This window comes from Triturus cristatus, chromosome 12 (assembly GCF_964204655.1).
Source record: "Triturus cristatus chromosome 12, aTriCri1.1, whole genome shotgun sequence".
NCBI classification, from domain to species: domain Eukaryota; kingdom Metazoa; phylum Chordata; class Amphibia; order Caudata; family Salamandridae; genus Triturus; species Triturus cristatus.
Window position 1 is genome coordinate 801,896,663 of NC_140595.1, and position 15,106 is coordinate 801,911,768.

At 45.2% G+C, this 15,106-nt stretch overlaps 1 protein-coding gene across 1 annotated transcript in view; it reads left to right on the forward strand.

The window, feature by feature from the left end:
- Positions 1-262: 262 nt before the first annotated feature.
- Positions 263-15,106, forward strand: part of LOC146782894 (beta-1,3-galactosyltransferase 5-like) — a 60,631-nt gene continuing 45,787 nt past the window's right edge. Inside the window, exons 1-2 of the mRNA XM_085639903.1 lie at positions 263-491; positions 12,940-13,565. Of these exons, the coding sequence (XP_085496029.1) occupies positions 12,956-13,565 (610 nt within the window). The 5' untranslated portion in view covers positions 263-491; positions 12,940-12,955. The remainder of the gene's footprint in view (positions 492-12,939; positions 13,566-15,106) is intronic.

The window sequence follows — 15,106 nt, forward strand, 5'->3', positions numbered from 1 at the left end:
CGTTGGCGGAAAAGGGGTTGTGCGCTTTAACTGTGGCATTGCTATAGGTCTCGCATTTGCGACAGGTTGAGCTATTGGGATTATGAGTTGGTGTTAAACACATAAATAAAAAGCATGGTCATTTACAATGCCAATAGCTTAAATTCTCGCAAATGCGAGCCCTATGGCTTTGCAAATGCGTGTTCCCTGTGCAGGGTGGTCCGCCATCTTGCTTACGCCCCTCGGCCCTCTTGGCTGTGCAAGCGTCGCGCGCAGTGCGTCCCCAGGGGCGCGTGAGCCGCCGTTGACGCTGCAGATTGACGCCTCTCTCGTTTCGCGCTTCTCTCGCAGATCCCGGTTTGGGCATCGTGCAGAAGGGTCGTTCCAGGCGGGGTGGTTTTATGTTCTTTTTAGTGCTACATAACGCGTACCAAACACGGCATTGTTGTTGCCTGTTGCAACTCGAATTTTTTTTCCTTCTCTTGGGATGCAGGCTTCGCATAGTGCATGAGGTGAGTGTTGGGCCTTTTTCCCCTTTGGAGGTGCGTTCGACGCACGTTTTCTTGAAAACATTTTCGTTTGCGACCTGATGTATACTTGGGAGGCTGACTGCGAGTAAATGTTTAGTTTTTAACAATACATTTAGGCAGACTTTGTAATGACTTGAGATAAGGGCTGCACATTTCCCAAAGGAAAATGCAAGCCATTTGTTCACGCATTAAGGTTCTGCAGACGGCAGGGCTAAAATACTTAAATAGAACTATTTTTTTAATTTTAAGAAAGCCGTCTGTATTTTCTGTTATGGCAGTTCTGTGGTGCACACCACGTCTTTACCCAATGCCTTGATCATACCAAATATGCCAATTGAGCCGATTCATTCGGGAGACTCCCGTTTTTACAGGTAAAATTGGCTTTATTTTGTCTCTCTCCAAGCTCAAATTTACTTTACTTCAATAGACTTCAGTGGAGGAAATGCATTCTCCCGATTATTTTTTTAAAATCTCCTACTTTCCTCTTCAAAATGTTGGCGTATATGCCATACATGTCATTGTTTCGAAACAGCAAAGAGGGAGATAGTGGAAAAAAATTGTGGAATATATTATACCCCTTATTTGCATGTTGCTGGGTCCAAACTAAGGTGACATGGTGTGCAAAATAGCAGTGGTCTGGGAATGCGGACCCGAGTGAGTACTACACTTTTTGTATACTTCAGCACTGAAACAGGCAATTTTAGTTGGGAACAGCGCAAATAAATACTATTTTTACCTTAAAAAATTTGGATCCTCAAGCCTAAATTGGCTATGTATGCTTTGCCTCACAGGTAAATATTTGTACCTTCATCCCGCAGTACACATGCAGGTATTTTTTTTTTAAACCTACATTTTGTTTAAAAAAAAAAAAAGTGGTTTAAGTGCGGGTAGAGGTAAAGGGAAGTTAAGGTGATTTTAGGGTTTGGCTATAAGTAGTTGCCAAGGGATGTAAAGGTGATTGTTGAGTTTTGCGGTGGGTAGAGGTAAGCGGGTTTACAAGTGGGTGGAGGTAAGGGCAATTTTAGAATTCAGTGGTTGTAGAGGTAAAGGGAGTTAAGAGCAATTATAGGATTGGGCAGAGTGAAAGGTACGTAAGGGTAATTTTAGGCGTTAGGGATGAGTAGATATAAAGGGAGCGCAGGGTGCATTTAGGGTTCAGGGATGGGTAGATTTAAAGGGGGTAAAGGTGTATTTCGGGTTCAGGGATGGGTAGGTATGGAGGGTGGTACAGGTGAGTTTAGAGTTTGGGGTGGGTATAGGGAAGGGGGCTAAGGGTAATAGAATAATTGTACGGTGGATAGAGAGGGTTAGGGTACTTTTACGGTTTAGGGGTGGATAGAGGGTAATATTAGAATAATTGTAGGGTGGATAGAGAGGGTTAGGGTACTTTTACGGTTTAGGGGTGGATAGAGGTAAAAGGGGGTAAGAAGTGAGAAAAAAAAAAGGGGGGGGTTAGGGGATTCTCCCAAAAAATAACACAGATTGTAACAGAAAGAAGAGGCGAGGTGTAGGAATAGATTCATTTGCAAACAGATAATTGTGGGTTGGAATGTAGATGAAAAGAAAATCAAAATGTGATCGTTCCTGTTTAGCATTTGTAATACTTTATCTAAAATGTATTTATTTGCTTTTTTAAGTTGTTCGTTATCATTAGGTCAAGGCCTCAAAAGCATAGCAATGTTATTAGATCTGCAGATCTAGTGACTTAAACCTACTTGACCTAACTGTAATGCTCTTGACACACAAACTGGTCTCAAATTCTGTGATCTAAGGCAAATATTTTATTTTACTGTCACCTTTCTCTTCATTATTACATATGAGAGTACCTTCAAATATGTAAGTTCAGCTTGTCTGCTGCACAAAACACTCTTTTGTTTGATGTAATAGATTAAACATTTGCTTTTTGTATAATAGAAATCCAGCCCTCATAAAGGGTATACATGACCCGTTGCCTCTCAGTTTACTAATCACATTGTCATCAGGGTGGGGGCAGTAATGTTTCTCAGTTCATGTTCAAAAACCCTCACTTTTAATAAATATATAACTAAAGTATGACGTGGTAGTACACGGTCATTTGCAGACAGTATATTTTCCATTGTAATGGCCACAAACCTTCCCACTCACATGCAGGTTTAGTGGTGAAACTATAGTATACAAAGTATAGTGTGTGGAAATCTGGTTTCTGCACATGATTATCTTTTTCACATCTCCAAGTAAAGTACTGTGATTTGTTTTGATCCTGTTAAAAGCTTTTATTTCCATCATACTTAAAAATTGCAAAACATGCTTTTCTAATTACTGAAATATATTTTGAAATATATGTACAGTTACAAGCTATTGTATATGTTTTAGAGAAAAATCCAGACAACCTTCACCCTTATATTTTACACTCCTGTACCCTGGCATTATTGTCAGACAGTTCACTTAAAAAAGAAATCATGTAACTTTGCAGTCTGAAAGAAAAGGAATTTCCAGGATAAAGAAGCAGCAGTTTGTAAGAAGACATAAGATGACATTTGACCTCTGTCTTTAACTGCACGGCAAATGTGACAAAATAAAACCAAGATTTAAAGTCATGTTTATTGCTGATTCACTCTCCGAATGGACAAAGCACCTATTATTTGCCAGCTGTAGCTCTCTCACAAGACAGTACCATTAGGCCTTAAAAGTAGCTCACCCTGATGAAATCTGATTTGCTATAGCAAGTAAGTGAGATTTCGCGAGGCCCAAGATCGAAGAAAAACCAGCGTGTTACGTAGAGTTGTATAATTATACTAGCACAGGACATTTCAAGATTGCAGTTTATGCTTAAGCCATTTGTGAACACAAAAGATGGTTAGGAAAACACAAAAAGGGAATTTAATCTCCAGGTCTTGAAAAATGTATTTGCTCATTTGCTATGGCGAGTCATCTTTTATCAGGTAGAGCAATTTATAGGACCTACTCGTCCATTCTGGTGAGTGAACTTAAACTAGAAGGGAGCATGTGTGCTGTTCATTCAGAAAATGAATGAGCAACAAAGATGCCTTTAAATCTTATTATCTGGACACAAGAACTGTTCTTTCTCTTATTACAGTTAGAGGTTTTTGTGAAATGATCTACCTGACAATCATTGGGAAACAAAAAGCTGTAAAATGTCAGTTTTTTTTTCTCAAACACACAACATTTAAACAGCGTGTAAATGAATAGTAGATACATAAAAAAAATATATCAGTAGTGGACCTGGCCCTTTTTGCAGGGTTATCCCCAAATATTTTGCCGCCTTTTGCCTATCTTTTCTGACCTGTTTTTGTTGGCTTTAGGACTCTGGGCACGTTACCACTGCTGATTAGTGCTAAAGTGCATATGTACTCTGTCTAAATTGTATTGGTGATTGGTTTATCCATAATTTGCCTATTTAATTGACTGTGCACTGTGTGCCCAAGGCCTGTAAATCAATTTCTACTAAGGGGCCTGCCATTATGATAAATGGGGTAACCCAGTACAGTGTCAAAGGACCTGGGTGTCGATTGGTAAGAGAAACACTGGTCCTAGACAATACTAGCCATACTCTGTTACTTTCAGAAAAGAGTATGTTTATGAAGTTAATCCATACAGCCGAAAACATTTAATACAGAGGCGCATTCAACAAGGGAGAGTTCACAGTTTAAGAGGCCAACCAGAACTTATTTAGCCATCAATTTATTCAGTCGTGGTTTCCAACATAAAGGCATAATATGCAACATATACTATTATTTTTATGGGCATTTTCTGGGCAAGAGAAAGAAGTGAAAGTAAGTGCTCATGTGTATGATAGAAAAATGAAAGCAAAGATCATCAAAAAGGCATTTAGAAAAAATCAAGCAAGTCGATGTCGAGGGATAGATCGACGTAGCAAAGGAAGTCGTCGTCGAGACGGAAGTAGTCGAGAAGGAAGTCGACGTCACGAGGAAAGTCGACGTCGAGGAGGAAGTAGACTTCGAGGAGCCAGTCACATTCGGTGGTTAGCATCTCCACATCTGAGAGCCCTAGGTCACGATGGCACCGGCGTTCTCCATCAGGGGATACAGCTTCCAGGACACCCTCTTCAAGACCTGCTCGTAAGAAGGAGAGTGATTCGTACCTCGGACTCGGACTACTCCAGGACCTATTCACCATCTAGGTCTCCGGAAACAGCCCAGCCTGTGGTCCCTCGTCAGTCACTTCCAAGACCTTGGACAGCAACGCCTTCAGCACCTCCTCCTTCTCCACCACCTACTCCTCCACCTCTGGCTCTGCCTCAGCCACCACTGCCACCACCGCCTCAGCAGCCTGTGCCGGTGATTCCGGCTGTGCCCAGAAGGCCGAGATGTCGATCCAGCTCGACATCATTCGCGTAGCCGGCACAGATCTTCTACCAGGTCCCGGCATCGTCACCGCTGGGAGCGGTCACGTTCCAGGGACACTAATTCTTCTAGTGGTGGAAGATACTCGCCGACCTTGTCAGACTCCCCTCCTACGAGGGTAGGGCCGGTCTATGACATTGCCACGTTTCAAGATGTGCTGTTGAGAAAAGCGGCTAAGCTAGGGATCGCACTGACTGTGCCTACCCCGTCCACATCGGTCATATTCGAGACGCTGCAGCAAAAGCAACTCTCTCGTCCTCTGCTTCCTGTAGTGCCCGGTTTGGAGGAACCGGCTATGGAGCTCTTCCTTACGCCTGCCTCTGTGAAGTCTGCTCCATCGCGGCTTCAAAAGAAGTACAGGGCCCCGGACTTGGACCCCGCATTCCTGCGAACTGATCCACCTCCGGATTCGGTTATTATGGTGGCGGCTAAGAAGCAACACTCTACGGCTCCATCGTCCACTGTATCACCGGAAAAAGAAAGCCGCAGACTGGACTTGGCGGGGAGGAAGGTCTGCAGTACAGCAGCAACCTCCATGAAGGCAGCAAGCTCAACTGCCCTCTTGGGCCGCTATGACCGCTCCTTCTGGGAGTCTCTCCAACAATTCATTGAGCTTCTCCTTAGGGACAAGCGTGAGGACTTCCAGGAGGTTCTTAATGAAGGCATGATGGTGTCAAACCAAATCATCAGCGCGGCTGCAGACGCCTCTCTCCTGGCAGCCCATGAATACTGCCACGGTGTGACTTTGAGGCGACACGCCAGGTTGCGGCTTACCTCCCTGAAACCTGAGGCACAGCAGCGAATGCTAATCTGACCTTTTGGGGTGCTACGCACTTTGGTGCACATGCAGACGAGGAAATGGCTCGCATGAAGGCGGAAGTTGAGATTCTTAAGGCTGTTGGCTGGAGAAGCCCAAGGAACAGCGCAAGACTTTCCATTCCTACCAACGACGCTATTCTTCCCAGCGCCAACGTGGGCAGGGTCGTCCCGCTGGACAGCAGCAGCAACATCCGCAGCAATTTCAGAGGCAGCCTTTCCAGAGACGTCAGAGGGGCAGAGGCAACCAACAGTCCACATCAGGGAACAAGGGCCCGGCTGGGTCTAAGCCTTAAGGGATTACTTCCCCCTCTTCTGTTACCCACTCCGGTGGGGGGATGCATTCAGAACTTTTTGGCAGAGTGGAGACAAATTACTCCGGATAAGTGGGTGCTAAATATTGTTTGCAATGGATACAGTCTACGCTTCATCAGCCCTCCAACAGCTATTCCACCAGTTCTCTCACAATACATGCTATGCGAACTCCAATCGGAGGCAGATATCCTGTTAAGAAAAAGGGCGATAGAACCTGTTTCTACGTCTCAAAGAGGAAAGGGTCTATACTCAAGGTTGTTTCTTGTGCAGAAAAAGGACAAAATCGAGTTCAGGCCCATTCTGGATTTGCGGCACGCAAACCAATGGATTCGCAGAGAAGTTCCGTATGCTGTCCCTTCACCAGATTTATCCTTAGCTGCATCGAGGAGACTGGCTCTGCGCCATAGATCTGCAGGACGCCTACTTCCATGTCCCCATTGCCCACAAACATCGAAAGTTCCTGCGTTTCCTGGTCGGCACCAACCACTATCAGTATACAGTACTTCCGTTCGGCCTGAAGTCAGCTCCCAGGACTTTTTCGAAGTGCATGGCCGTGGTGGCAGCACACCTAAGAAAGAACAAGGTGTTTGTTTATCCGTACCTGGACGATTGGCTGATCAAAGCATCCACGTTCCAGGAGGCACCGCTACATTTCAACAGGACGGCTGCTCTGTTGAACCTATTGGGCCTACACATCAACATTTCCAAATTGGTCCCGACTCCTGTTCAGTGTCTGCAGTACTTGGGAGCCTCCATAGATACTCTCAAGGCAAGCGTTTGTCCTTTGGAGAAGCGACGCTTATCGATCCTTCGGAAAGCTCAGACACTCATGTCCATTCCATCGCAGACATTGAGGATGGTGTCCTCTCTGCTGGGGTCGATGGCCTCTTGTATCTTTCTCACTCCACATGCACGCCTCCACATGAGGCCGTTGCAGGAATGTCTGGAAGATCGGTGGAACCAGAGACGAGCGAGCTGGGAGGACAGGATCCATCTGTCTCAACACGAGCTACAATCCCTGAAGTGGTGGTGTTCACCGGAGAATCTCCTCAAAGGGATTCCATTCCACAAGGAGATCCCGACTCAGACCATAGTAACAGATGCGTCTCTCCAGGGCTAGGGAGCGCATTTGGACCACCTTCAGATCCAAGGCACGTGGTCTCAGACAGAATCCACGTATCACATCAATTTTCTGAAACTCAGAGCTGTTCATCTGGTGCAGAAAGCCTTCCAACCGTCCTTTCGGACCAATTCCCTGCTTAGACAGACAACACAAAAACAATGTGTTACTTCAACAAGCAGGGAGGCTCAAGATCGCGCACACTATCGCTGGAAGCGCAAGTGATCGGGAACTGGCTGTTGGCCAGGGGACTGACGATAACGGCGACCCATCTGCCAGGTGTGCAGAATGCTCAGGCAGACGCTCTCAGCAGGCTCGTCCAAGAGAACCACGAGTGGGTCTGAAACGACGAGGTATTAGGAGACTTATTCGCAAGGTGGGGCACTCCAGACATCGATTTGTTCGCCACCGCGGAAAACAGCAAATGCAGAGACTTCGCCTCCAGGTTTTACCAATCGGGGACGCTGGGGAATACACTGTGGATGAACTGGTCGGACAGCTTTCTTTACGCTTTTCCACCCATTCCCCTGATCCCGACAGTGTTGTTCAAACTGTCCCGGGCCAAGATGATCCTCATTGCTCCGGAATGGCCTCTGCAGTGGTGGTTCACCTACCTACTACATCGTTCTCTCCTGCCGCATCTTCGGCTTCTGTGTCGGCCGGACCTTCTCACGAAGTACAGAGAGCAGATGATGCACCCCAACCTCTCGTCGTTGAGTTTGGCAGCATGGCTCCTGAGCTAGTGCAGTATGGACATTTAAATCTTCCAGAAAGCTGCATGACGATACTGAAAGAGGCAAAGAGACCGTCTACAAGGACTTCCTACGCATACAAATGGAAGAGATTCTGCATTTGGTGCGCCTCTAAAGATGCTGATCCTACTTCCTGCAAGGAGGATGGCATTCTTCCGTAGTTACTGCATTTGGCTCAATCTGGCCTTAATTTTCATTCTATTAAGGTTCACCTCCCAGCGTTGACTGCGTATAGGAAATGCCCTTCACAAACTTCCTTTTTCCAAATCCCTGTCATCAAAGATTTTCTGGAAGGTTTGAGGAAGGTGTTTCCTCCCATTAGGCGTCCTTCGCCTCCGTGGGAGCTTAATGTGGTGCTGTCTAGATTGATGAAGGAGCCTTTTGAACCTATTCATAAGGCTTCATTACAGCATCTATCCTGGAAGGCGGCTTTCCTTGTAGCTATAACATGGGATCGCAGGGTGAGTGAGATCCAGGCTCTGTGTTGCCAAGAGCCCTATACTGTATTTCATGAATCTAAGGTTGTCATGAGGACTCACCTGAAGTTTCTCCCCAAGGTGATATCTGATTTCCATGTCAATCAAACGATTACCTTGCCAACGTTTTTTCCACAGCCTTCCTCTCCGGCGGAGAGGTCCCTTCATTCACTGTATGTGAGGCGGGTATTGAAATTCTACTTGGATAAACCCAAGGAGATTCGTAGATCGAATCAGTTATTTGTTAATTATGGGTTGGTCAGGACTGGTCTTGCCACCTCCAAACAGTACATTTCTAGGTGGATTGTGTCCTGTATCCAATTATGTTATCAGAAAGCTAATAAGACTTTAGGAGGTAAACCTAAAACTCACTCTACCAGGGGCAAAGTGGCTATGACGGCTTTGCTACGTAATGTTCCCATTGCAGTCATCTGTAGGGCTGCCACTTGGAAGTCCGTTCATACCTTTGCTAAGCATTACTGCTTGGACTCTGATGCCAGGGCAGATGCGCAGGTTGGGCAGACTTCACTGAGAAATGTATTTGCACAGTAGTGATTCTATACGTTTCTTCCACTGCTGGGTTTGGATTGTTTGGGATGGGCTTGCCATTCTATTCACAGTTATGACTATACATAGAGCTCCCCTACTACAGAAGGAGTAGTTTCTTACCTGTAACTCCAGTTCTGTAGTAGTGGTATCTCTGTTATAGTCCTAAGCGACCCGCCCTCCTCCCCGGTGGATGAAACGTGGACATCCTGGATGCTACAGGCCTGGCTTTATACACCTTCAAAAAGAACTGAAAGTAACTTTCCTTTGGCTATGCATCATGGGATACCGAGGGTCTCTGGAGGGTTCCTTAAAGGCACGGTATCCCTTATCCAGACACACAGTGGCAGCCTATCGGGCTTGTCCGTCCAACCCTTCCTCTCTATCATGACAAAGGAGTTTTGTGAAGGGTAGTTTCTCTAGGTGTGAAACTTAGCTAAATGTGTAAATTTAATTATTATTTGGCTATCCTTTTTGTCACGTCAGGATGAAGTGCTGGCCAGTTTAGCCTTGTTAATGTCAGGCTGCATTATTTGTCTTGATTTTCTCTTAAGTGTCTATGCAGGACTGCAGAAGGGGACACCTTAAGAGACCATTTCAATTGCTCCGGGGTCCACGCACGTGGGCGGGACTATTCACAGATTATGACTATAACAGAGATACCCCTACTACAGAACTGGAGTTACAGGTAAACTATTCCTTCAGTCATTTGAACACTCTGACCTATGTTAAAGGTTCCAATTTTCTTTTTGTTTATTTTTCAGTTTACAAAGTGGTGTTTTGAGTCAAATGTACTTTAACTATTTGGTCTTTTTGATAGATATGTCTAGCCGCAGATTCCACAACTTGTGAGTATTCCGCAGGCTTCAGACTGTATCTGAAAACTTTACAGCAGAACTCCTGCATACTGGTAAGTAGCGTCCCACTGGCTCGTGCTGACAGTGTTCTGCTCTTTAAGTGATAAGCGGAGACGCATATAAGCACTGCCCATGCGTACTTTCTTTCAGTCCCTTCAGATGCTTATCCAGATCTACTCTTTGGTCTTTTATTGACTCTCTTTGCTGAAGCTTTGCTGTGTGCAAGGGAAAATGTGACCACCTAGGACAACAGGCTTCAAGCCATGTAGGGGCTGCTGCAAAACGTTGTTTTTGACAGACCCTCATAAAGTAGGCCTTTGGTGCCTCGGGTCGGAGTATGATTCCAGGGCCGACTGATGACTGCTTTCAGATAAATCCAAAGACCATTCTAGGCTGCAGGGTGAAGCTGTATGCCATCAACCATTGTAAGACTATACGCTGTGACTTATCGAAGTCAAAAGGAAGGTCCTGTTTCCAGTCCTTCTGCAGATGATCGTCTCTGCTGAAGTCTTCGGTTAAGCCCAAGAAGAAGCTTAGAGTCCAAAGAGGGTGTGAATAAGTCAACTTACCAACCATTGGAGCCTATCCCAAGTCTAGTCCTGATGCACCCTGAATTTCCCATCAGTGATGTTGCAACAAGTGGGAGGCTTTAAAGGAGCCCATGGTGCTAATTTATGTTTTGCTAGTTCCCTCCGTGTGCATCTGGGCCCTAAGGATCCACACGGTCCTCCGACTGGACTTCCGTTGCCCACGTCACCATCTGAGCCCATCTAACCCATTTCGGGTTCAGCACCAGCTCTGGTGCCGACTTCAGTTCCCACTGTGCAGGTTCTCTTTGCATCAATTCCGTTGCTGATACCGGAGGAGGGTTCACAACCTATTGTGCTCTCCGAGCAGAATCCACTAGGACCTCAAGGGGCACTGTGATCCCACCAGTTGGCAACGCTTCTGATACTGATACTTTTCCCTACCCATGAGGTAGGACCAATCTTTTCAATACTGATGCGGACCATGACAATTGTGATGAAAGAAATGATTTTGTCCCTCAATATGATGAGGAAAATTGGTATGACGTACTGCAAGGTATCAGTGGCCTGAATATTTATTGAGACACTGGCCTTGTCTCCTCCTGGAGGGAGCGCCTCCTTTGCTGTCATTATCAGGAGGACAGCAGAAGTACTTGACCTACAACTTCATTCTAGGGAGGTGAAGACTTATGTTCTGAAAGAGGTCCTCCAGCCTGGTCACGCATCTGTATTACCATTTTATGAAGCCCTTACGGTTGCTCTCTTGGGTACTTGGATGAAACCATTTTCCGGATCATCAGTCAACAGGCAATAGTGCAAAAACAGACCATCTCCTGATGGATTGTTCTCTGCATTTAGATCTGTCATGCACTGACTAAGACGCACCCTCCAAAACGCTTAAGGACTCATTCTACCAGAACCAAGGGTGCTACGACTGTGCTGGCATGCATGGTGTCTGTCCTGGATATTTGTCAGATGGCTACATGGGCATCTCTACAAATGTTCTTGAAGCACTACTGCCTCGAGATTCAGGTCTGTCGAGAGGAGTATTTTGCTCACTTATTCCTGCAGGATGTTTTGGTGTGAGCCAGTACACAGACCCACCACATGGGGAGGGACTATTATGGTATTTATTCACAAAGTTAGGAATGCAGTTAGATGTATCTATCAGAAGAACAAGTTACTTACCTTTGCTAATGACTTTTTTGGTAGATAATCTATATAAATGCAGATTCCCCACTGACCCTCCCACCTCCTCGTTCTGTGAAGTGGGCTCTTGTTCCATCTAAAAGGGTTCCAATTGAGAGATCTGCACACTGGTCATGCCAACCTGGAGATAGGCTCTGCATCTTCGTACAACTTAAGAAAGCAACTTACATCCGCACATGTGTGGGCTTCTATTTATCTCTGCTTGTCACTTCCAGAGTGGAGCGTAAGCACGAAGCTGCCCCTATCGGCTCGCAGGAGTACTGCTTTTTTGAGTTTCCCGGATCCAGTCTGACACCTGCAGAATATCTACAAGGGAAGGAATCTGCGGATAGATAAATATTCACCATACAGATCGTTAGCAAACGGAAAGTAACTTGCTCATTAGTTGCATGTTTTAAAACAAAACCAAAAGAAATGGTGCCTCCTATGGCAGTATTTTCTTTAATACATCTTTAAGATAAAAATAACAATTTGCATTACGCAAATGCAAGAAAATATTGCACTTTTTATAGATCCTGGGAGATACTCATGATGGAAAATTAAGATTACTACTCCATTCCAGTACAATTTTAGCCAAACTCACTTATCCTGCATGGCTGTTGTCTCTTTAAACATTGACTACAGAAAGCCCTTCTGTTTTATATAGGGCAAGAATCTTAATCTACAAGATCAATTTAATTCCATAGCTAAAGTGCCAATTTCTTCTCTGGTGTATGAGACGATCAACATTTTAAGTGCCAGAACAAGCTTTCGAAACGGTGGTGAAACCTCTAGTTTATTTTAGATTAGGCTACAGAACATCCGGTTTTATGCATCCATTCCGCAGATTCACCCGGCTCCTCTTGAGGTGCAACTTCATGCCACAGCAATGTTTTCTGGAAGTAAATAATCAAGCATAATGACAGCTGTTCCACCTAGATTGTGTAGTCAGTCATTCTCAATGAAACTCAAAGCTATCTTAGGCCTGAGTTCGTGAAACCACCTCCTTCCATATAACATGAAAACTAAAACGATGGATTTCATAGGCGGCTCCAAAAAATGGAACTAATCATTTTCTCTTCCTGTAAACGTTAGAAATGCATCCTCTGAAAATATTTTGTAAAGTTATGGCCTAAGCTAACGCTCTTTTTTCAATGTACATTATCCTTCCCTTGTATCTGATGTGTATCTTGGTCTGCTAAAGTGCTTTGTCATCCAGTCGGTTGGGTCTGAGTGATATAAAATAAAGTAAGTGTTCCCTCTTGTCCTGCTCCTGGAATATATTGCCTGTATTACTGTTTTTGTGTGATCAAATAGGGTCCCCATGACTGTTTAAGTTTGTGGTCCCTACTTGGTAGATACAATCCATGTTACAAATACATAAATACATTATTCTTGCCTTGTCCTAGAAAGATGTGGCATATCTAATGTCAAAGTATTTATGGTGGCTCTCCTTTCTGTTCCATCAGGTAAGGAGAATGCAGCATGAGATTTAGGAAAAAACGTGTCCTGCTTGGTTGCTTCTTCGTCGTTGGACTCCTCTCCCTGTTTCTGACCATGGCTTCCATTTTCTTGACGCCCCGGTTTCACACAGCCATTTTTTCAAGAAAGTCCATTCACTCTTCCTACAAGTCAGAAAACCTTCGCCCTACCTACCGGCTCTCTACTACTCTCAGGGATCACAGATTCACCTACCTGCTCAACATCTCTGACTACGAGCGTGAATTTCCCTGCCTGCAGAGTTACAACTGTACTATCTTGGAAGAGGAGGTGAGGTTCTGCCACTGTCCTGAATGCAAACCCCTGCTTATCCTGGCCATAAAGAGCCATCCATTGTCTTCTTACCGGCGAATGGCTGCTCGCCAGACATGGGCTGCTGAGAGGCAGGTGTCGGACTACTATGTCAAGACCTTGTTTCTGATGGCCAAGACGGAGAACACATCACACATGCAGCAAGTGGCCAGAGAGGTCAAGGAGTATCATGACATCCTTCAGTGGGACTTTGTGGAAAGCCACCATAACCTGTCGCTGAAGGAGCGCTGCTTCCTGGAATGGGTCCACTATAACTGCAAGGAAGTGGAGTTCATCTTTAAAGGTATAGACGTTATTTTCTTGTTCACTGATGCGATTGTTAAAAAGATAGCATATCACTATCAGAAGTGTTCCGCTTGGTAACACAGTGATAACGAGTTAATCTAGACAGATGATTCTCCTCCAGGGGATCTTCATAAATTGTCCTAAACATAGAATTGTCCTGCCTATGTGCAGGATCCTGATCACTTCAAACAAGTAAATATGTATTAAAGTATACACTATCCTTTCAAGCAAAAAGCTGCATTTGGAAAGAAAGTTTGTGTTTTTTGCAGATTTTGGGTGGCTAAATAGGCTGAATTTTTATCATTCTCTAAAATTTCTAAAGCAGGCCCCTAGCTTTTTTTTAGGTCTTGCATAGGCAGCGCATGCTGCCTCTACGAGGCATCAAGCAAACTGTATTACTAGTGAAACTCGGCCCATTTTGTTTCTCTTTGTATTGTCACTTGCCATTGGTTAAATGTGTCATTGCTGGTTTTATTTAGCTCATTGATTGACTGGTGGTCCGATTCCTCATTTCCGGTTTGCTTCCATTTCGCATGAAGCAGCACCGACCAACTGCAATGTAGTTCCGCTGCTGGCTGTTATAGTTTCTTTTAGGGACTACTTGTTTTATGTAGGCATCACGCACGCCTGGGTAAGAATAATAATGTTTTCATGTTTACGACGCGGAGCGCTGCCCCATGCCTTTTTTTATGGATATTTGTTTGATACAATTGCGGTTCCAGGCAAACGCAGCCTCCCATCAGCTGTGTCAACACTCTGCCGATCGCCGCAACGAAAACAAAGGTCTTCTTAGCGGCTGACGCTCCACCTGCAGGTTCCACAGCGCAGCGCGGCGGTGGAACAGAGCTGTGGAATGCGCGGTCTTGTCTTTTTATGGAGTGCCTCACTGTCCGCTTCTAAATCTGCTGCAGCCTGTCATGCCCTGTCTCCGGGAGCCCAGCACAAAAGCCCCCTTTCGTGTGCACTCCCTTTGCTACCCCTGCTCAGTTACTGCGAGGTAGCGTGCACAAAGGGGCCAACAATGTCTAGTGTTGGCTCAGAGAAGCCTTTCTCCTTCCAAGCATAATTTGTTACATTCTCATTGAAATAAAACGCTCTGGGTAATCGGTTTTCAGAGCACATACATTATATTAAAGGTGCTGTTTAGGATGCTAATTGCCCAATATTGTTATCTAGCGCCAGTCCCTACTGCGCGTCACATTTTCCAATCCAAACACCGGACTGCAACAAAAACCAGACGAGAATGGGATCAATGGCGCCCCCTCCCCTGACCCACAACCCCTCTCTGACCAGGGCTCCTCTGCTCTGATCTCACAAAAGTGGGCATGTCAGAGTAGCCAGGGTATTTTTTTTTTTTTTTTACTTATGTCCGTAACAAAAGCCATGCCATGCTCTTGGGTATACTTACTTGTTATAAATGTTTGTGCCTGCGCACTCTCTCATCATTTCCCTTCGCTCGGGTTCACAAAGGCATTGATAATCCCTGGTGTGCCTGTTTGTGGCTTCCCCCTCCCTCCTTGCGCTTGGAGCCCTCCCCCA